The 23133-nt window shown below is 45.1% G+C and overlaps 1 protein-coding gene across 1 annotated transcript; it reads left to right on the top strand.

Moving 5' to 3' along the window:
• Positions 1 to 10616: 10616 nt before the first annotated feature.
• LOC310764302 (armadillo repeat-containing protein 12-like) lies at positions 10617 to 22515 on the top strand. The gene is made up of 6 exons (XM_083617905.1): positions 10617 to 12248; positions 13780 to 13937; positions 15365 to 15499; positions 18442 to 18615; positions 19620 to 19691; positions 21722 to 22515. The coding sequence occupies exons 1-6, from the start codon at positions 12107 to 12109 to the stop codon at positions 22361 to 22363; spliced, it is 1323 nt and encodes a 440-aa protein (XP_083474031.1). The 5' UTR covers positions 10617 to 12106; the 3' UTR covers positions 22364 to 22515.
• The last annotated feature ends 618 nt before the right edge of the window (positions 22516 to 23133 follow it).

Here is a 23133-nt window from a genome sequence, read left to right on the forward strand (position 1 = left end):
CAGTTGCATATTGGAAATTTAGAGGCCCCACTATATGGAGGGTATTTCGTGGGAAGGATTCAAGCACATACTGGAAAGTTAAGTTTGCACAAATAAAGCTCTGTTGCCCTAGTGTAGCAAATCCACTTAAAGAATCGGACTTCTGTGCATTGAAAGTATAGGGTGCATGAATGACTAACGGAAAGATGTATAAACATCCCATAAGGAAATCAATAAGAATACTTTATAAAATCCAGCAAATCAGGATGAATGTTGCAAAAATAGGCAGTCTGCAGGAGCTGTTAGTTTTATTTCATTTTCAAAAAAAAGTGGATGAAAGCACTCTGGTCCAGCTAACCCACTTTTCTTTTTAAAGACTTTTTGCAGTTAGAAAAGTGGCAAGGAAATGTTCTCAGAAGTGTGGGATTAATAAGTGATTAACAGGAAGCTGTGTAACCACTGTGCAAGTAAATCACTGTGAAATCAGGATGAATGCTGATTGTCATCTAACCTCCCTGCAAATGAATCAGAATAATAAAGACCTGGAATTGACTAACCGTAAGCTTTGTGCAAGCAAATCGGGATGAATGCTCAATAAACAGGTCACCGGGAGGCGCCCTGCATAGACGAGCGTGATTCTGTACAAGCACACACACTGCTGCATGCAGCCTGCAGACATACTGTCTTTGTGATAAGTAGTAGGCACTGCAAGCGGATTTCTTTATAAGACTTATACCCACATGCCATTATTTTTCTTAGCATGAGTCATTCAAGAGGTCTGGGGAAGAACAAGGAGCTGAATGTCCTGAACTGATTGCTCCCCGTCTCTTGCTTCTTGCTCAAAAACAATGCTACTGGCAATACCTTTTTCCTGTTATCCATAAATAGCAAAGTGCTTTGCTGAGAAGGCACTGTAATTAAACCCATTGTACAGCTAGGGAAGTGGTACAGGGGGAGGGCTTACCCAAGTCACCCTCAGAAAAGGAGCCAAGGCAGTCCTACCTTTCTAACCAGCCAGACTCTGGCATAATCCACGTCTGCACCATGCCATCACTAGACCATGTCTGCCACAGAGCCGCAGTGCCCCCGAAATCCTGAAACTAGGCAGATTACACCATGTCACCACTAGACAACAATGTCCACCACAGGACCACAATGTCCCCCCCTCCCCGAAGCATGAAAACAAGTCCAACTGGTTTGGATATTGGGCATGTGGCTTCACTTTCATGCAGTGTGGAGCTGGGAACGCTCACCAAAGATTTCTGCAGAAGCTGATTCATCTGAAGGCTGCTCGACCCCACTTTACAGGGTAATTCATTCCACACACATACCCGACATGCTTTCTTTCCTCCCCGCCAAGGCTAGCTGTGGTGCTTCATGTTCTCTCCCATGGCCCCGGCTAGCACTCTCTGTCCACAGGAATGTGCCAGGGATGGGGAATGATCCTCCCCTGCAGAGCTGTGGGAATGGCTGGCAGCCTCTTCATTTCAGTAAAAAATTCAAGGTGGGGGGAAATGGTTGCCTATAAGCAGCTCAGGCTTCGCAGCCCTTTCCAAGGCTGTGGCACACAAGACCCGTGATCCTTGCACAAATCGGGCATGGCACTCTTTGGGAGGAATAGAAAGTTTGTTCCTGTCTTTGTCAATGGCAAAATTCTCACTGACTTTGTCAAGGAGGACCAGGCTCCTGCAAGGAATGCCTTGCTTGGCCTTTGTTTGTTGCTAGCTTATTCTAGGTCACGTTAACCTCCTATTCTACACACCCTCCAATTAGTCCTAATATTGAAGGCTGGCTCTAATAGTGGTTTAGCTTCCAGGCTTCTGCGAAGGTTGAGAAATGTATGCAGCAGGTATAAACAAGTGAGTGCTCTCCCATGTCTTCCTCTCTCTGCAGCTGGTGCTATACCAATAGACTGAGCACCACTTGTCTCCTTCCAAAGCATTTCCACTGATGAAATGGTCCACCAGACTTCAGGTCTACATAGCCAAGGTTCTTTCCCAATCCAGGATATTTATAAATATCCCCAATACTGCAAAGTCAAATGGCACTATTTATTTGTATTACCCTTCCTTGAAGGAATGAATTTTGGAAACAACGGTCCCTGGAAAGAGATGGTGCTTAGTATCCATGTTGACCCCTTCCACACTCTGAGCATAAACATTGCTGGAGGCAGTATGGGTGGGAATCAGCTAGCAAGTCCTGCTTGCAGAAGCCAGTGCACGGGCTCCTACTAGTGCAATGGGTTTTGCTCTTCCTTACCTCCCCACTGCAAGTTGGCATGGGAGTATCACCAGAACAGTGCACAAAGGGAGGAGCTGAAGCGTTTGCTTTGACAGAACAATTGCCATGGTTGCTACATTGAATTTCTCCCTATGCCTCGGACTCCCAGTGGTTGGAAATCACAGGTGGGGGAGGGTATTGTTGTGCCGCTCAGGTTCAACTTGCAGGCTTCCCATGGGCATCTGGTTAGTTTCTGTGAGAACAGGATGCAAGACTAGATGCTAGACTGTGGAACACTCTCCCCAGGGAAGTTCGCCTGATGCCTTCATTATACACCTTTAGGCACCAGGCAAAAACGTTCCTTTTAAACCAGGCCTTTGGTTGACCTGATCAACATCAGGTCAACCCTTTTAAAATGTGGCTCTTTTGTGGGGGGTATTATTGGGTTATTGCTTTTATTTTTATTTTATATACTGTGATCTTTTTATGTGAATCATCCTGAGACCTCCAAGTATAGGGCAGTATTTAAATTCAAATAATAATAATAATAATTAGATGGGCCTTTGGCCTGACCCAACAGGGTTCTGACTTTGCTGCTGTTGTGTGCCTCCTTTCTCTGTCCTGATATGTGATACGGATTCAGCCGGATGGAGGTCAGGTGAGCGGTACAGACCTACCACACCGTCCACTGCTGCCTAAACAGTTTGAGGATCAAGTTTTTTGAAGAATCATTTGAACCTGTATGTACCTGCCAGTGCCTGGAGATTGGCTCTGGAGGTTAGGCTCACTGGCATGCCTTTATGATCAGTTAGATAGGAAGGCTCAAGGGACAGGGCCTTCTCAGTAGTGACCCCTCGTCTATGAAGTCCATCTCAGGGGATGTGCAGTTGGCCTCTTCAGTCTTGGTATTTCAATCTTGGTGTTCAAAAAGAATTCAAATGCCTCTCTGTTCCAAGTGACTTGGGATTCTCAAATGTTGTAATTTTTGAAATGTTATAGTGTTTTCATTTTGTGCTTTATGTTGTTGTTTATAGTTATTCGTACTGTTGAACATTGCCTTGAGAAGGCTTTGTCTGGAGAGGCGGCCTAAATGTGCTTAAAAACAAATAAGTAAATATAGATTGAATGTGAACGTCATCAAAAATCAATAGGACTTACTTAAGAGACAATGCATTAAGAATGGGAGAATTTCTGGTTCAGAAATCTAACATGTGAAACAAAGGTCACCCCATTTCCACTAAGAAGATGCACATTGTTCCCTTTATGCTCCCTTCAAACATTTCCTCACCCCTTGTTTTCTAGTTTGGTGTGCTCCCACTTTGTAACTGGTCTAATTTCTTGAATTATTGAAGCCTATCACACAATGAGGGGCAATGACTGGGTAGAGGCTCAGGCAGACCCATTCCCAGCTAAGGATGGGGAGGGTGGAAATTCAATTCAGTTTGCATTTAAGGCAGGACCTACCTAATTCACATTTTCTGAAACAATATACAAACCGAAATACATCCAACCTTCTCTGAATTTTGCAGTGCTATTCTCCAGTCAAATAAACACCTATCCTAAAGTGCACATAAAAATGCATCTCTTGGGGAAATAACATTTTTTAAAAATGCTTTATCCTGGGGGATATTGCTTTGGAAGACAGTGCATATTAGGTGAAATTGCGCAGGAAAAATGTGTAGCGCAGGAGAGATTCACTGATGAATTTTCACAAGGACTAATAATAAAGAAAAAAGCCTCAGCAAGCTCAAACTGATGTGGAAATTTAGAACCTAAGGCTGGAAAAATGTGAAGGTGAGGGGGAAATGAAATTTACAGATTCACCCATCCCTGTTCTCAGGTAACTAAAAATGCCAGAGTGTTTCCCCTATAGCGAAGCCGGCTCTTGCCAGATGGTTCCGCTTATCCCTGTGTGCTATCGGTGAATCCACGTCATCTTCTTCCCAACCTTGTTACCCAGGAACAGCCAACCTGTGGAGAAAAACCAGGGTCAGGAGGAGGGGCCAGAGGAGAAGAGACAACACGATCCGCAGGGGCCAGGCGACGGGAGGGGTTGTCTCGTTCCACTGAATGTCAGGGGAGGAAAGGAGAGGGAGGAGGAGGAGGAGAAGGAAGGGGAGAGAGAGAAAAAAAGAAAAGCAACACTGTCTCTCTCTCTCTAAGCCACCTAGTAAACCGGCAAGCTGGTTACTGGCCAGGTCTTCAGGAAACCCCCTCATAAAAAGTAGGCAGAGCTGCTAGTTTATGGTGATGAGAGGCCGGGGAGTTTGCCTTTTACTTCTGGGATGAGCAATGCAGAGGCTCTGGGAGGGAGTCATGGGGGGGAGGAAAGAGAGAAGTGGAGCAACAGCAATAGCCAGTCTGGCATTGTCTTTGCACAGAGCTGTGCCGAAGTGGCAGAGGAGGGGTTAAAAAGGTGAAGGCCACAGGCCTGAGAGTGAGGAACAGAAAGAGGGAGGGGTGCGCGGAGTGAGTGTGCCTGAGTGTGTGCTTGCGGGAGAGAGAGAGAACAGAACATCCTGTACCTTCGAGCATTAAAAACGGCCCTGTGAGGGCGGTGGGGGTGGGCGCAGGAAGACAGGAGCTGTCTTTAGGGAATAGCTGCACAGAAGAAGTGGGAGGCCTCCGTCTGTGTGTGTCGAAAGGGAGGCTGCCGGGCCGGGCGAGTTGGGAATAGCAGAGAGAGAGAGCAATGACCTCCGCAAGGTCAGCCCCTTCGCCTGCCACCGTCCAGGCCTCGGCCTGCAGCTAGAGCCACCAGAGGCCATTCCAGAAATGGGGACTTGGTCCCAGTGTGAGGGAAGGGCCACCAGTTGGTGGCAGAGCAGCTGCATGCAGAAAGCCCCGTGGCCAGTCGCTGGCACCTCTGTAGGGTGGGGCATGTGCCCTGTCTGAAATGCCAGAGAGCCACTGCCAGTCAGTGTTGACCAGGCGCATGGAACCTTTTTTGGACAGACTCACTCTCTCTCTCTCTCTCTCTCTCTCTCTCTCTCTCTCTCTCACGTACATACATATTCCTCATTCGTTTCATTTATTATATTTCTGTACAGCTTTTCACTCTCATGAACCACATAGCCGCATCCATACAACAAATAGCAAGAAGAAGAGGAGTTTGGATTTGATATCCCGCTTTATCACTACCCGAAGGAGTCTCAAAGCGGCTAACATTCTCCTTTCCCTTCCTCCCCCACAACAAACACTCTGTGAGGTGAGAGACTTCAGAGAAGTGTGACTGGCCCAAGGTCACCCAGCAGCTGCATGTGGAGGAGTGGGGACGTGAACCTGCTTCACCAGATTACGAGTCTATTGCTCTTAACCACCACACCACACTGGCTCTTGTAATAGGACATCACAATCGCAACATAAATCATATAAAGTAACTAACAAATCGCCAGGAAAGCAATTGCAAAATAATCAGTAAAACAACCAGCTCCTGTAAAACACTATTAACAAGACAACTGTAAAAAATAGGCTAGACAACCACAAGAAAAGCCATATTATGAAACTTGCAAAGCATTATGGCACTATACAACATTAACAACCCAAAACAAGCTAAGCACTGTTGAATTCACTCTCTCTCTCTCCAAACCCCCATGACTCACAGCTCCTCCCTCCCTATCTTCCGTCTAGGCAAGTGAGAAGTGGCTGGCCAAGGGCACAGTCCAGCCTGGCAAAAACACTCAAGGAGGATGTGAAGCCAAGTCAGAAGGGGATGTGACTGGCTGAGGAGGAGGTATGGCCTCTGGAGAACACCACAGGTCAGATAGAGAGGCCTGGGGGGACTGCATTTGACCCTCCAGGTCTGAGCTTCTCCACCCCTATTGTAGACAATGCTGAACTAGGTGGAACCAGGGTCTGGCTCAGTGTAAGGCAGCTTCAGGTGATCGATCCACCTGTGGGAAGAGTGAGTACATGTGCAGAGAGCAGTTTCAGAAGCAACCCCAGGAGGCTTTGCTGACAAACTGCTGTTCATTAGCTGTTTAGAGCTGTTCGCAGACGCCTACATTGCTACCGTTCCCAGCACCCTTAACAAACTATAGTTCCCAGGATTCTTTGGGGGAAGCCATGACAGCCAAAATGGCACAATAATGCTTTAAATATATGAAATGCAGATAAATAAAAATGTTGAGTTAGATCCAGACTTAAGTTAGTTGAAATCAAGTGGTGTTAATTTAAGTCATGACTAACTTATTCCATTGGTTTCAAGGGGACCTGTGTTCAGCTTACTTGCTCCAACCTAATGGACCCTTAAAAAAAAAGTATTGCCTGATTAATCTGGGATGCCTCTTTAGCCAATTAAAACAGGTTTTTAATTGATCAACCCAACAAATTAACTCATTAACGCACCCTCAACCTGATGCCCTCCAGATGTTGGGAGTTGTAATCCAAAACATCTGGAGGGCATCAGGTTGGAGAAGACTGCATCAAAGATTACAGCCCTGCTGTTAATGACTGTCCATATTGGGGTATCTTATCATGCATCTCTCTGTAGTCATAAGCACAATTTCACAGGCATTCTGTTCTGGTTATCGTCAAGTGTGGAGTATCTCTTGAAGAGCTATGCAGGGCCTGTGAAATCTAGTGGAGATTTCAACATGCAGCAGAGGGTGCATTTTGCCGAACATACTTTCAAGTGTGAGCACGCACACGCGCACGCGCGCACACACACTAGAGCAGGGGTCCTAGTGCAGCACCTGGGAGTTCAGGGGCACCTTGAGGTTTTCCTTTCATGCCCATGAAACCTCTGAGCTCCCACACAGACTGCCCCCTTGGCCAGAAGGTGGTGAAGGTGGCTACCTTTATGCCCTTTCAAAAGTTGAGAGAGCTGAAGGTGGAAGTTTGAAAAGGGACACTCTTTCCAACTTCCTCTTTCAGCTCTATGTGCTTTCCAAGACTCAGATCAATTCTACTGGAACTGACTTTAACCCAAGTCCCTTGGAGAAGCAAAATGTGTCTGCATGTATGCTTCTGTCTGTCTACATTAGGGGACAGTTGTGACCAGAGGGGATGATACCCATAGCAGTCACTCGAAAACAGTGTAAGAAAATGTAAATCCATTAATTAGGTGTACTGTAATCTATTTATAATCTCTAAACAAATTACATGGAGATTTAGTATAAAATGAGAATGGAAATTGTAATTATATATGCGCTTTTATTATTGTTTTTTCTCTCCTTCAGTTTTTCTTTTCTCTTTAATATTATATGTTATATATTCTGTATTTGTATAGTACAGGAAAGAATAAAATTGAAGGGGAGAAAAAAGGAAGAACGAAAACTCCTCATATGTGCCCATGAGCCTAAGAAGGTTGACAAGCACTGTGCTAGACTGTCTGTGTACCCTGCTGTACAGAGGGCAGGACTCCTACGTTAAGGGGCCCGGTCATCCTCTGTTGAAAGGCCTGCCCTAGTTCAGTTTAGAGAAAAGACCCATAGGAAGGGAGAACAGGGCCTTGAAGTTGTTCATCCACAGATAGCTCCCCCGCGGCAGACTGAGCAGCAGGCAACATCCAGGTCACCCGGCCACAGTCTTCCCTTCTATGGTGAGATGTATGGTATTTTTACTTGAATTACAGTAATTATTTCTAAATTTGCAGCTGTACCTATAAATTAGCATATGCAAACCAGTGTGGTCTCCCTAACATACAAACACACAAACACCTGACGAGCCTTAGCAATGGAGGCATAAAGAAAGGGGTAGAAATGAAGGAATGCATATCATTCTGCCACTAGACAACCTTTGATCAAAGGTTACAAGAGATTTCAAGGCATGGCAGAGAACAATAAGGAAGACTATCATTTTACGTGAAGGTCTGCAATGGTAACATGATGACAGGTACATTAAAATAGAAAAAGCATCTAATGTGTGGATCTGGCTACGTGCAAGCAGAATTTTATGGGCAGATGCTATTTTTATCCCCCAGTAAGATGTTTGGGGTCAGGAAGGGTCCAGTTGCAGAGGTCACAGAGTTGTGTTTGTTGGCATGGTCCGAATCACTCTTCTCCTTAGCTCCAACACAATTCCCTGCAAAGCAGGTAATCATGACCAAGGTCTTGTGCATATGTGCAGTTTCTCTTGAGGTCCACTTCACATGGTGTGGAAAACACTTTGGCCTGGGAGGAAGTGGGAGCCCCTGTGTGTGGACTCAGATTTCCTACAGCTTTTGAGGATGGCTTCCCATGTAAATAGTTTCCATCACAGGAGTGTTTTGGCAAGACCATTCTAAAAACATTGAGCAAAACGGGGGGGGGGGCGGAATTAAATGAGTCTGCTTCTGAGAAAGCTTCAAAATATGTGGGTCTTTCCTGCTGATAGTCTCAAAGTGTGGTTCCCAAGCTTTCAGTCAGGTCAGAAGGCCTGCATCTTAGAAAATGAGTCTTGCAATGTCAGCAAATATAATTTGTAAATGGTTAGATACACGTCTATTTCATTGCCAAGAACAGTTTCTGGGAAAACCTTGGAAGCTAAGTGCACAACATAACTTGAGAATGAGATGACTCTTCTGTAAATGAGATCTGCAACAAAATGGTGCAGTGCGAAATGCTGCTGTCCAAAATGCTAGCTGCTCCACTGTTCCCCTTCCTTATTTTTTCATCCCCGCCCCAACAGCCAGGCTGCATACACATGACATCTTGTTCTAGAATCAGTGGAGGCTTGGTTTTTTCCTACGTAAATCTGCACACCATCTAGATCTTCTCCTTCTTTTTGCCCCTGAGAAGTACTTCTTGAGAATCTGGTTTCGTTCCAAATATAAAAGCTCATTGTAGATTGATTTGGCATTACTCTGCACTGTGCCCATTTGAAAACAGATGTAGGCAGTTCCGGCAATCAGGGATGTATCTACACCTGCCCAATGATGCTGAGGGTGGGCATATACCAGGATTGTAATCACCGCTTCCTTCTCCATTCACCTGGGGCATGTACAGGGAGGAAGAGTTGTGGATGACCTAATCAAGGGGAAAGTTTTCAAACATTTATCAAACAACCACACCCACCCTTGTGGACAGCAGGATCTAATCAATCTAGATTGACAGCAGCATGATGCGGACAAGCATGAACTATTCCAGAATGAGAAAAACTACTTTTTGTGCTGAACATAAGAGAGAGAGAGCAAATCATTCTACAGTGGTACCTCGGGTTACATACACTTCAGGTTACATACGCTTCAGGTTACAGACTCCGCTAACCCAGAAACATTATCACGGGTTAAGAACTTTGCTTCAGGATGAGAACAGAAATCATGCCGCAGCAGCACAGCAGCAGCGGGAGGCCTCTTTAGCTAAAGTGGTGCTTCAGGTTTAGAACAGTTTCAGGTTAAGAACAGACCTCCGGAACGAATTAAGTACTTAACCTGAGGTACCACTGTATTTTATTTTGGCAGATTGTGTTACCCCATATATTCCCACTTGACTGCTTCAATATGCAGAACTGACCATGTTACAGGTGCCACATAATATTCATTCCACACTTCTCAGAAATCATTTTTTTTGGGGGGGGCATCACCTAAACTTTGGAACTCACTGCCTATTGACATCAGGCAGACAACTTTGCTGTCTTATTTAAGCACCTGCTTAAAACATTGTTGTTTAGGCAAGCGTATCAAGACATTTTAAAGTTACCTGTGTTTTATCACTTTTTAGCAACCATTGATTTTAATTATCTTTGAATGTTTTAAAATACCCATATTTTAATCGAGAACTTGAAGGTTTTATTTTATATTCTCTTAAACCGCTTAGAGATTTTAGAGACCTTTTGTTAAATGAATAAATCAATCTACTCTTTTATTCCATTCTGTTCTAAGTTCTTTGTTTCCGTTCTCATCGAAGGAGACTCTCCACCACCACCTGCCCCACTGCCGTGGTCTTGGGGTTGTTGCTTTCTACTTCCTTTTGAGCTTTGAGGTTCAGAGCTTGCCAACCAGAGGGGCAACTCGTGAAATAAACAGCGGATCTAAAATAACAAAAAGGAAGTGGTTTTAACGTGTGTGCAGTAATTTCTCATCCTTTCCTGCCCATTGCCAGTAGCAGATGTGAGGTTAGATGGGCAGTTGCTCTGATCCAATTGACTCAATGGCATAGTTTTACAAAGACAGAGAGGTAGAAGAAAAGCTTCAGGGATGAGTATTAGAGGTGGAAAGGGAGCAAAAGAAGATCTTGTGAGTGGGAGGCTACAGCCTTTGCTACAGCCTGCTGAAGAGGCAGTAGGTGGAGAGTTGCCATATCAGTGTGGGGTTTCTCTTAGGAACAGAAGTCCTGAATGCATTTGCAGCTGATCCTAGTATGTACCAAGGTTTCAAACCATGCTAGTCCACTGCACATCTACAGAGCTGTGAAGAATGACCCTAAATCCAGTGCAGACTGCACAACCCCAGCGCACTTGGCTTCCCACAGTGAATGCAAGGGGAATGCTACAGCCTCCAGCAAAACAAAAGTAACACTCACTGTGCAGAGAAATGTCTAGAGAATACTTGAATAAAGAAGAAAGGAAGCAAGACGAGTTTGGAACCTGAGTAACATTCTTCACCCACAACATCTCCTTTCTGACTCACCAGGATACAGCATATAGAAGTGTTACATTCTTCAGTCTGGTCTCTGGGGAGCCCTGGGCCATCTCAGGGGTTTTGCTGCCCTCTTCTGGGGCCTGCCAGTGGTTCTTCAAGGAGCAAGGCTGATGCCTCCTTCCACCTCCAAGATCCCTGACCCAAGCACTCCCAATGCCTGTAAAATTGCTTCCAAGCAATAGGCTGGCTGTGAGTCCTAGGTTGCAGAGGATAGTCCTCTGTTTGTTGAGCTCAAGTCTGGTTTACAGATCAGGAACCATGAGAAGGGAAAGCAGAGGCCTTGAAGTTGCCCACTGAGGTGACTGAGCAAGCCCACAGCTCACCAAGTCACGGTCTTGGTGAGGTGCGTTCTATTTTTATTTAAATAATATTAATTCTTTCTAAATTTGCAAATCTGGACCGTCTCTTTGTTCTTTTTGAGGAGATACATTTCTTCTCTTGCTGGCAATATGTAAGTGGCCACCCGACTGAGTAAGTTTGCTTAGGATTGTTCTGCACATGTGTATTTTTGATGCATTATATATTTCATTTCTGGGAAAGCATGGCAAGTTCATGCATATTCTCTAGCGTGTGGCCTCCAGAAAGTTGCATATGAGGAAATGTGGCCCCCAGGCTGACTTCTGCTCTATGTTGTTAGAAGGAGATAGATGGATGAACCCAAGGAGGACCGATGAAACAGATGTGCCCTTTCCAGGCTTCTCTGTTGCCTTTTCAGAGTCTAAAAAAGGGGTGTTTTTTCTTTTTAAATTAGGACCCGTATTAGTAAGTTGCCTGGAACCAAGTCAATGTAGCTCACTATTATCTATTCTGACTGGCAGTTGCCCTCCAGGGTCTCAAGCAGAAGTCTTTGACTTCCCACCTCAGGGATGGGGAACCTGTGCCTTCCAGATGTGGTTGGATTCCAGCTTCCATCAGCTCTAGCCAACATGGCCAATGATTAGGGATGATGGGAGTTATAATCCAATAACACCTGGAAGGCACCAAGTTCTTTGTAGTAGCTGATTCTTCTAAGATGAAATACCAGGGATTAAATTGGGGGATTTTGGCACGCCAGGCACTAGCTCTTCCACAGAACTATAATCCCTTCCTGTACTGTATTTTACTGTTTGAGATTACATTGAGAAGTAGTCTGTCAATTTCTCACAATGTTTTGATAACATCAGCAGGTGGGGAGGGAGGACTCAGGAGTCTTACCTCTCATATCCTGTGGTGATGATGATGTGCCACAGTTGTTATGGTGGACTCAGGTGACATCACAAACCATGTAATGAGCAGTCAAGTATTTCCATAGGTGGTTGTGTTGGTGGGTTGCTGGTGGCCAGAATTCCCTAGTAAGCTCAAGGCAGGATGAAGAAATACTACGATCTGGTAACTAAAAAAAATGTGTTAACTGCAGCTACAGGAGCTACAGCCATCTATCTGGTGTCCAAGACTCTCCTATCAATGTTCAGAAGTCCCCCCTACAACCCGGATCAAATGAATTTTGCCAGTGAGTCATATGGGATATAGGGAGATAATGACGCATTCTCACGCCACATGTTTGTTGTTGTTTGTTGTTGTTCCAGAAGGGTCATGGCCATATAGCACATCATCCATCCATCCATCCATCCAGCACATTCATTCTGTTTATGAGATACCTAATAAAACAAATTATCTATGTGCCGTGCAGATAAAAAAAGAAGAGAATAAAATATAATGATAAAACCATACTAAAATAAAACAGCAATAAGTTTAAGAGAGATCCAGGTGGAATCTACACACACATTAAAAAAAAAAGCTGTGAAAATGCTTTTTTAAAAAAAAGTTTTGAAAAATAAATTGAATTTGGCATAGCTCACTGTCGTCATCTAGTGTCACAGTTGTATATTGCTCTTTACAACACATTTAAAATGTTTTATTTGCAGCTGTATAGCTGAGTCCCCAGCGTAAAAAAATAAATAAAAATATTCAGCACAGTAAAATACTATATACAACACATTACTAAAACAACCATCACATATCTACATTAGAACCACCAATTGGATAGCTGGGGCTTAAAACTAAATCTTATAAACCCAGATCTGGGAGAGGAAAATGTTAACCAGACACCAAAGAGACAGCAATGTGGGCACCAGGCACGCTTCCCTAGGGAGAACATATCCTAGGCCCCAGGGAGAGCATTCTAGTGTCTGGGGACACTACCTCTAGTGGCCGCCCTCCAAGCTTCAGATTGAAAGGGCACACAGAGAAGGATGTTTGTAGATTACCTTAGGGTTTGGGTTTGGGCAGGTAAATACAGAAGGTACTGAAGTCCCAACACAAGTCATTGTCCAGGAACTAATCATATATTTCCGTCATCATTGACTCTTCACTCCAGTTGTTGTGTGGTTAATGATGGCACGTCTTTGTTTTTCTGTAACTCTATTTCCTGACAGGTAATCATGTTAGTGTGCTGCAGCAGGGTGTAGGAAAAAATATATGTGGCCCCTCGAACTAATAAGCCTACCATGGCATAGGTTTCAATGCACTGCAGTCCACTACTTCAATTCATGAAGTGTTTCCCCAAGTTAGGTAGCTACAAACAGAAAGTAACTCTGGCACCCATACACATCTAGGTTTCTTCAGAACAGCTGCTTGAGGCATCACACATGAGCTTTGTGAAGCAGCCTGCTATATGCAGGTTGTAGGAGGGACTGGTGGTATCAGCACAGGGAACCCCCATGCCAACTGGATAATCCAATGCCCCTTGAGATGTTGTTGGACTCCCAACTCCTAGCAACTCCAGCCAGAATGGCTAATGGTTGGGGGTGATGATGACGGTGGTGATTTATCAAATTTTTATAATAATGGTTGGGGATGATGGAGTTTGCAGCCTAACGACATCTGGAGGGCCACAGGTTCCCCAGCCATGCTTTATGAGGTATTGAAATGTCCACAGAAGCTTCCTGTCACTTCTGTTGCACTGATGCAGAAATGCAGGAAGTTCTGGATCAAAAATGTCCATAAGTTGTCCTAATTCACCTCTGGATTATTGCTTCTAGATCTAGCCGTTGAGTATTATCCAGCTCCATCTGCAAGAGCAAATGTTCCTGGAGAGCTCAGGAGACTCCTGCTGTCTCTCAGCCCAAACCTAGATGACAACTCCAAGAGGACAACTCTTCATACTATCACTCAGTGTATCTATCTGAAGGAATCAGAGGTGAAAATCAAAAGTTGCAGGACACAGATGCAACGTGCAATATCAAGCCTGATTAGTGCAGTTGGCTCCTGTTCAGCATTACCATATTCCTCTAGTGATCAATGGGGCTTCGTCCCCAGTGTCTTTCAAGCCAAACGTTCTCACTGGTGTGGATTTAAGGTGCTGCCTTGCACTGAGAAAAACTAGGCGGGAGTTTCAGCAGAAGCTGAAAGCTGCATACAAGACATAGATTGTGAAGGCTGGGAATCTATAGCTGAACTTGAGAGTATCAGTCTCTGGTTGGGGAGGTATTTTAGAGTTAATCCCCCCGACTGTTTGATGCTTGCTCTGCTATGGAAATCCTATTTGGTCCAGCATGGCTTTGTAGATTCAGAAAGCCTGCTGGTAGGCTGACAGGGCTCCCCATTTGGCGAGGTCCCACCCCTAATATTAGCTAATATTAATTCTGTGGTTTTTGTTTGTTTGTTTTTAAAAAATCAACAGCAAGGTAGCTTGAGCCTTGCAAGAGCAAATGCAGCTTCCACATTGTGGACTATGGAACACTATTGAGCCCACTGTGCCTATGGAACCCTTGACCAGCAAGAGGAGCTCTGTGCATGTGTGGAGCTCAAACTGGGCAGCTGATTGGGCGCATTTAAAAACAACAACAACACCCTGTTTCTGCTTCAGTGCACCTTCACTGCATTATTTTTAATGAATCAAAACTGGATGAGATTCTCCAAAACATAATGGTGGTCACAAAAGGCACATTGTCACCTTAATACATGTTTAACTCCAGGTACATAGGGAATAGCTACCCACAGCAAAATAGGAATATTCCTGGGACCAATGGGAAACCAGAGTATAAATTCTGAGCACATAAGAGTCCTTTGCAGTGACCACTTGTTCCTTCTACCTTTCTCTGGGAAAGTTACATGCTAAGCACCAGTGTGCATATTATAGCTCCAATGACACTCCAGGAGTAGTTAATAGCAACTGAGGGGGGAGCACTTAACCCTTTTCTTCCCCCGCCACTGACCTGCTTCAAATTGCCCTCCCCACTGGCATTTCTCCCTGCCTAGGTTCAAATTTGTGCTTGCCAATGCACTGGTGTTGCTAGTCAGAGGTATCTGCCCATGATTAAATTCCATGTCCCAGTGGAATAGCTGTTCCTTCCATTTTGAATCTTAAGAGATCATAGGCTGTTTCAGAAAGTGGGCTGGGCTGGTAAACACTTGGGTTAAGCCATAAGTGCCACAATATCTGAAATCCCATTGTGAAATCTAGCCCTGGGTTAAGTGCTGATGAAAATTCATTACATCTCTTGCCAGTTACACCACCACCTAGACTGAACCGTCAGGTTCAGCATCTTGGCAACAAAGTGTTGTGTGAACATGAAATGCGTGGAGCACTCTAATTCATCTGATAATCTGCTTCTTGCTTTCTAGGCAAATGCCTGCACCAATGATGACATTAGATTGGTGTCATTATTCCTGGATGACGGAGACAAAGCCGTCAAAACGGAGGCACTGCATGCCCTCAAAGCTTTCACTGTTGTCTGGAGGTTCAAAATTAAAATCCAGGTAACCACTTAAGGAAACTGTGTAAAAAAACCTCTAGCGCATCTGAAGTTCTTACCCTAGATCATTTCTGGAAGGCTTCATCTATTAACAATGCAGGAAAACAGCTTTTAAGGTTTTCTCAACTGTCATGCCCTCCATATGCCTTTCTTCCCCAGCATACTTTTAATATTAATTTGGCCTGTTTATTTCTGCTGCTGATTTTATGTCGATGGTTCATATGTTTTGCCTATTTTTATTCTACTGTTTTAAAATTCTTTTTGTGAGCTGCCTTTCAGATTTTTAAGGGAAATACCTATAAGAAATAGAATAAACAAAGACTGGGAGCAAGAAGGTTCAGTGCCCTGCCTCTGTAAGCCAGAAACATAAGAATAGTCCTGCTGGCTCAGGAAACTGACCCATCTGGTCCAGCATCCTGTTCTCACAGTGGCCAACCAGATGCCTGTGGCAAACCCTCAAGCAGGACCTGAACACAAGAACTCTCCCCTTTTTTTGGTTTCCAGCAACTGGTATTCAGAACCATTACTGCCTCCCAATGTGGAGGCAGTGCCTAGCTCTCATGGCTACTAGCCGTTAATAACCTTATCCTCTGCAGATTCATCCAATGCTCTTCTAAAGGCAATTAAGTTGGTGGCCGCCACTTCCTCCAATGGCAAAATAGCTTTGCCTTTGCATGGAAGGGACTTACTGTATATATTAGGATAACGGCACAGGGAAAGGGTTAAACCCTCCATCCCCAGCACTGCAGCCCCAATCAAAATCTTAATACCCTCCACAGCTGCTTTTTACATAAAAAAGAGGGTTCCTGTTCATGGTTCCAAACTCTCCCTTATCATGTTTCATTTGGAGTTGCCCGCAGGAAGTACATGAAATTAGTCAATTCTACCTCGGCCCCAATGGGGGAAAGACCATAGCTCAGCAGCAGAGCACCCGCCTTGCAGGCAGAAGGTCCCAGGTTCAATCCCCGGGGACCCAAAATCAGACTGGAAGACACTCCCTGTCTGAAACACTGGAGAGCTGTTGCCAGTCAGTGTAGACATTATTGAGCTAGATGGGTCAGTGGGTCTGACTCAGTATAAAGCAGCTTTCTTGTATTCCCTATCAGTGGTGGACTTTGGGCTTTACAATCTCAGTGGTGCCTTGTGCAACACCAAAATTTGGCACTCACATTGTTCGTCATTGTTGCAGCGCCTCCTGCAGGCGAACTGGTTGTGCTCCCCTAATCCGCCTCTGTCCCCATGTTTGCATGGAACTTTGGATTGTAGCAGCTGACGTGATGTTAGGCTGCACAGACAACTGTGCTCACTTTCTGCTTCCGTGAACCCAATGATTGGCTGGTATGCAATTTAGTTATTACTCAGAATAAACCTGTTGAAATGAACGGACTTTGTCATGCTCATATCAGTGGGTCTACCCTGAGTAAAACTTAGCTGAATCCCACCCATGATTTTTAGTGAATCAAAACTGGATTAGTCTCACCAATGTTTGGCATCTTGAGCCCCAACGGAGCACTGTTTTTGTCCCGTGCATGTTAGAACCACAAGGGCACTTAAAAAAGAGCAATTCCAACCGTCACCACCAGAGGACACCTTACCCACTGAACATAAGACACTGCTTTGTGTTTTGTCCTTGTTTTCATTCACATTTTAAAATTTCGTTTTGAATGGGCAGAGTCCTTGCAAGGGTCTGAGGTTGTCCTCAGCTGCAGCCAGAATTGAAACCCGAATTCTCTAGTATTCGAGGTCATTCGAGGTATTCGAGCCAAAGGCTTTGTTCAAAACAAATTATAGGGATTTGGAGCATTTTGACTTCCTTTACATAATCCGTTCTGCCTGTAGTGTTTAATTTCTTGCCGAATGTGAAACATTTCACAAGGACTAGGCTGGCAGAGCATGAGGAAGGAAAGGAATGAAAGCAGGTGGAGTGAAACATTAACCGTGGTAGACCATAATGACTGGAAACTAAAGCTGCAATGCTAGATGCACTAACTTGGGAGTAAGCCCCCTAAATTCAATGGACCTTACTTCCGGGTAGACATACATAGGTTGCTTGGGACCTAGTAATCCCCACTCAGCCGGGAAGCTCACTGGGTGACCTTGGGCCAGACCCTATCTCTCAGCTTAACCAACCTCACAGGGCTGTTGTGAGGATAAACTGAAAGGGGAGAACCTATGGCTCCTCAGAGGAAAGGGCGAATAGAAATGTACTCAGAATAAAACAAAAGTAAATAAATGCATAAAAATTCATCATTAATTTTATTTAGTTCAATCCCCCCCCCCCCACAAGACTCACAAAGCATCTCTGCCAGTACCTACAACATTTGCACCAAAATGTGCAACATGTACCAAGAAGCGAGGAGCTCTTGAGGCTCACACCTCCCAGAAGGCAACACCCCTTGACCTTGAATACTAAATATATAGGACGAGCTGTGATGACCGATGATTCAGTTGGTTAGAGCATGATGCTGATAATGCCAAAGTGGCAGGTTCAATCCTGGTAAGGGGCAGCTGCATATTCCTGCATTGCAGGGGGTTGGGCTGTTAGATGACCCTCAGGATCTCTTCCAACTATGATGCTATGATAAGCAGTGGCGAAAGCAAATACATGCTGTGGGTATTCTGAGTCACTCTTTTTCCACGATTCTGAGCAGAAGCTGAAAAACAGGTACAGGAGGTGAGGTCTGGTCTGGATGATACCCTGATATGACATTCATCATAGCCATAAAAGGACTATTTACACTTCACCCTGGATTGCTAGGAGGCGGTGGTGCCTCTAGGAGCCCTCTCAACAGAATGAGCCGGAGGCCTGAAATGCTGCGGCAAAGACTTATCACCTTTTGAAGCACTCGTTGCCATCTGTGGGGTGGGGGCCTAACTGCCTGCAATACTGCTGAAGGGCAGAGTGTGAGTCTTTAAAATAAAATGCTGGTCTGTTTTCTGATGCAGGAATACGTTCCCAAGATTGTTGAGCTGGTGACTGGCTCCTGGGACCCCACCCTTCAGGTTGCTGGGTTGAGGCTGCTGAACGGGTTAAATATTCCAGACAACACCCACACTCTCCTGAGAGGGATGCTGCCGAACTTCCTGGAAATCCTTCTCATGGCAAACACTATGGCCAAGGTACAAAAAAATCACAGGCAGGTACCTTCTCTTCCTCCTCAGGTACAGCGTTGGAGTTGGGAAGTAGTACAGCTCTAGTAGTTCCTAGAAGGAAACGCTGGATGACTAATATTTCACCTTTTTGCTAAATGAACCTTTGATTTATTACATGTGGGGGTCTGCAACAAAATGTTGCAGCCTAGAGTGCCCCTGCTTGGAGTTCCAGTCACTACATTCCATTTCATTCTCCCTGCTCTCTGGTTCCCCTCACCCACAGGCAGTCTGTTTGCTCTATGGCCACTGAGTATGTACAGCCCCCACTGGGAGTTTTGTGGGCCCCTTCCCTCAGGATGTTTTTCTGTGTATTATTTTTGTATTTCTGCAAACTATGGGACTTCTGCCACACACACCCAAGACTGCTGATACCTCCCTCTTGTTCCTAAATGGTGCTTTATTTGCTACATAATTGATGGCACTCACAGCCTGAACATCAGAAGTAGAGTGAGAAACAGGATCTATACCCTGACCTTTGATCAAATTATCAGTGTGGCTTTGGAGAGCAGTTGCCAGCTCAAGTAGAAAGCACTGGATAAACCAGTGGTCTGGTTCAGTCTATAAAGTAACTTTACGCATTCATATTTTTGTCTGAAATATTTCAGTATGCTCTCTCTAGGGTTTGTGTTACCCGAGTCCTCTAGCAAGTCCAGGCTACCTGATCATCCAAGAAGGGAAAGATCAATCTATTCTCAACTCTGAACTTACAGCCTCAATTTTTTATTCTTGCTCAGAAACCCAAATCTGTTGAAGAACATGATGTAGCCTGGAAGGTTGCTCCCTGCAGCTGAAAGGAGCAAATGTCATCTTCCTTGCTCAGCGTGGCTCATCTCTTTGCTGCAGTTTGCCCCCAACCTCACTGCCCAACTAGAAAGCATTAATATTTTTATTATAATTATTACTTTGCTTGCAAAAGGGGTCTAGTACCCACCCGTGTCCGCACACCCTGACATTCTCACTTGTTTGCTCAGGTGCAGGTTCTGAAGCTTCTTAGCACGCTGGCCCAGAAGGAAGACCTGCTGCATGACATCATGAATTGTCGGGTAAGGACTGCCCTTGTGCCTGCCAGCATGAGAAAGCTTTGTATTGGGTTGGGGGATAAAGAATATCAGAAGGACAGAGGTTGGGAAAGGTCAGTGTTTTTTTCTAGAAAAAGAGGCACCAGAACTCACCATGAACACCTCTTTTGTTCTCTTAGAATGGCAATGGCGCCCACCTGAGAGGTGCCAGAACTAAGATCTGGAGAGTTCTGGCTGAAAAAAAGCCCTGGGATAGCTGCTGTAGTTATAGGAATTTATCCAGACATAGGCATGAGAATACATGTTGCCCAGGGACTGCAACTATGGAATCAGTGCTGGCTCAGTTGAAGCCACTTTGCATTCCAATGTACAAGAGCCAACATCTGAACAGGAGCCAGAATCATATCCTTTGAAGGCGAACACCCTAGCCCACCCAATTTCTGCTCTGCCTGGAAGCAGCCACACCCTTTCATTCTTGCATATTGATATTAGAAATGTCAACCTTCTAATAGGCAATAGGTACCGGTAATTCATTTTCTCAGAACAGGATTATTTATTCCTTGTACAGTAGGAGGGGCCCATGTGAGACTGGCGCTATGGCCACCAGACCTTTTGCATGCTCCAAACAATCTGGCTGCTGTACGAGACCCTTTTGACATTATTCAGTTTTGCATGGACTCTTGTGTATGTGCTGAGCATGCACATCCACAAATTCCCATGGTGGAGAAATAGGCCACATCTTCTTCTTTTAAATCCTTAGCCTCTCATAGGGAGACTTAGCTGAGAGGTTTAAGAAGTGCTGGAAAGCTGAAAGCATGGCTCCTCTGGCCTAAGTAGGAAACAGGACATGGCAGGAGTTCCTGGAAGCTCCAGCTAGGCTCATTTAGCCTGCCCAGGTGACTGAAGGATACAGCTGCAGCACACGGCAGATGGGAGCTCTGTCAGCAGGCTGGTTGCTTATGCATTAACCAAAAGGAGGAAATGTATCACCAATGAAAGAGAACAAGACGACAGGTTTTGCATAAATTCAGCAAATGCTAATTCATATGTATAGGTGCAAATTTTAAAATGGTTACAGTAATTTAAATGGAAACACAATACATGTCACCATAGCGAGGAAGACTGATGTTGGTGACCTGTGCTCATGCTCAGTCTGTGGTCCATGTGCTAACAATTCAAGGGAACTTCCTGCTCTCCCATCGGATGGTTCTTTGTCTTTAAACTAGACTTGGATTGGATAGCCCTTTAGCTAGAAGCTTGTCCTCTGCAGAGTAGAACATATGATCATACATCCCCTAAATTAGGGTCCAGCTCTGGAGCAGAAACCCAGGAAGTCTTGGAACCAAGTTCAGGCTTTTAGTCTGGTGGCTCTCTCTTTTACCATCACTCACACCTGCCCCCACTGACACGAAAGTTTCTCTGTTGCCACAGGAGTGTAGGGAGCTGCACCATACTCAGGACTCTGTGTTCTGGTGCATGTAAAAATATCAGACCCTCTTGGTCGACAAAGGAAATAATGGCATCCTGCTGGTTGTAGCTGCTCCATTTCCTACATCATCCCCAGTGACAGAGGTTGAGAGTGAGGGTTACTATTGTCATTAACTACGTATTCACAGATCCACATTCATGGATCAGGGCCCTGTATACCATCCACCCCCATCATTCAGCCTGGGCACTGAGGTCCAGCTCCAAGGGCCTTCTGGAGGTTCCCTCACTGCGAGATGTGAGGTTGCAGGGAACCAGGCAGAGGGCCTTCTCGGTGGTGGCACCCGCCCTGTGGAACGCCCTCCTATCAGATGTCAAGGAAATAAACAACTATCTGACTTTTAGAAGACATCTGAAGGCAGCCCTGTATTGGAAAGTTTATAATGTTTTACATTTTATTATGTTTTTATATGTGTTGGAAGCTGCCCAGAGTGGCTGCACAACACAGCCAGATGCGCGAGGTGTAAATAATAAAATTATCATCGTCATCATCATCATGGGGATGAGGAGGAATGAGGGGAAGGAAGATGAGACATTGACTAAAGCCACTTGTGGTGTTTCTCCCCAAGACACCCGCCGAGTTCCTGAGCCTCTTCCAACCATCCCTGCCAGGGAACCTGCTCTATGAGATGTTAGTCTTTGTGGAGCGCCTCAGCGAAGGGCGCCTCTCCCCGCAGTACCAGTCGATGCAGTGGCAGTACAGCGACAACTCCCTCCACGAAACCATCTTTGGCAACAACTCCCGCCTCTCCGACCGCCTGCTTGCTCTCATCATCCACCCAGAGGAGGAGGTACAAGCTCAGGCCTGCAAGGTCATCCTCAGCCTCCGGCTCAACAGGGAGGAGAGCAAGGTGGTCAGTGCCCTCCCCTTTGGGGCCAACATCAGTGTCCACCCCCTGGAATCAACGAGGATTAGCCAAGTCTCCAACCCCTCTGACCTGAGCAGCCACACTCTTGGTCCCAACAACGTCTCTTCTGAGCCCACCGGCACCAATGTCTCCTTTGACAGCACCCATGACAACAGCGGGCGTAGCTTCCACACACTCCAAGGCACTGATGAGACTGGACACAGCTTCTATCCCCTTCCAAGAGCTGACCACAGCTTTTACCCCCTTGAGACCGTCAGCAGCCACATTATTCAGGACCAAAGAGTCAACAGCTTCAATATTCCTCCAGCTTGCTATTCGGGTGAGAGTGACAACAGTGTTTAAAGGGCCCATTTCTAGACGAAAGAGCGAATGATAAAAGAATTGGAGAAGAGATGACATCACCATTTGGCTCTCCCTATGTAAGGAAAAGGTCCAGGCATGTAAGCATTCAGGATCCTACCTTCTACCTAACAAAACTTCTATGTGCATTAGAATCTGGAGTGTACTGATCATTTGCTCATTACCATCAATGTATGGTCTGCTGAACTTTGCTGCTCCAGTTCAAGGTTCAGAGTGCTCAGAAAATCAGATCCATCCTAATGTCTGCCAGCCTGCACTCATGGTGGTCTCTGAAGGGGTGTCTCTAGAGCTAGGTTAGAAACATTAAGACCATCCCAAAATAATGGGGAAAGTTGCCTGGAGAGAAAGATCTGGTGTGTTACTGAGAAACCAGTAGCTAGTCAGTAGCTTTTATTGTTTATAACCAATGGTCATCACAATACAGTATGAGCACAAACCACACAACTACACAACTAAAGACATTGCATGTGCCAGACCGGAACAAATCTACAATGTTCAAAATTTAGCAATGTTCCTTCTGGTCAGCATCTCTGGGTTTTGGCACTTGCACTATCCAGAAAGTTTGCCCTTATCTTTCTTGCCACTAATGCAAATAGTGCAGCCTATAGCTGATGAACTTATCAACCTCTGCCAACAACCATTTAATTTTCAAATCATCTGGTTGACCTTCCAAGGGTCAACCTGAAAAGGGGAGATAAACTTAGCTCTGGGTGAATCATACAATAGGCAATATAAAATATAATGTACTAGAT

This window comes from Podarcis filfolensis (genome assembly GCF_964270895.1).
Source record: "Podarcis filfolensis genome assembly, chromosome: 6".
Taxonomy (NCBI): Eukaryota; Metazoa; Chordata; class Lepidosauria; order Squamata; family Lacertidae; genus Podarcis; species Podarcis filfolensis.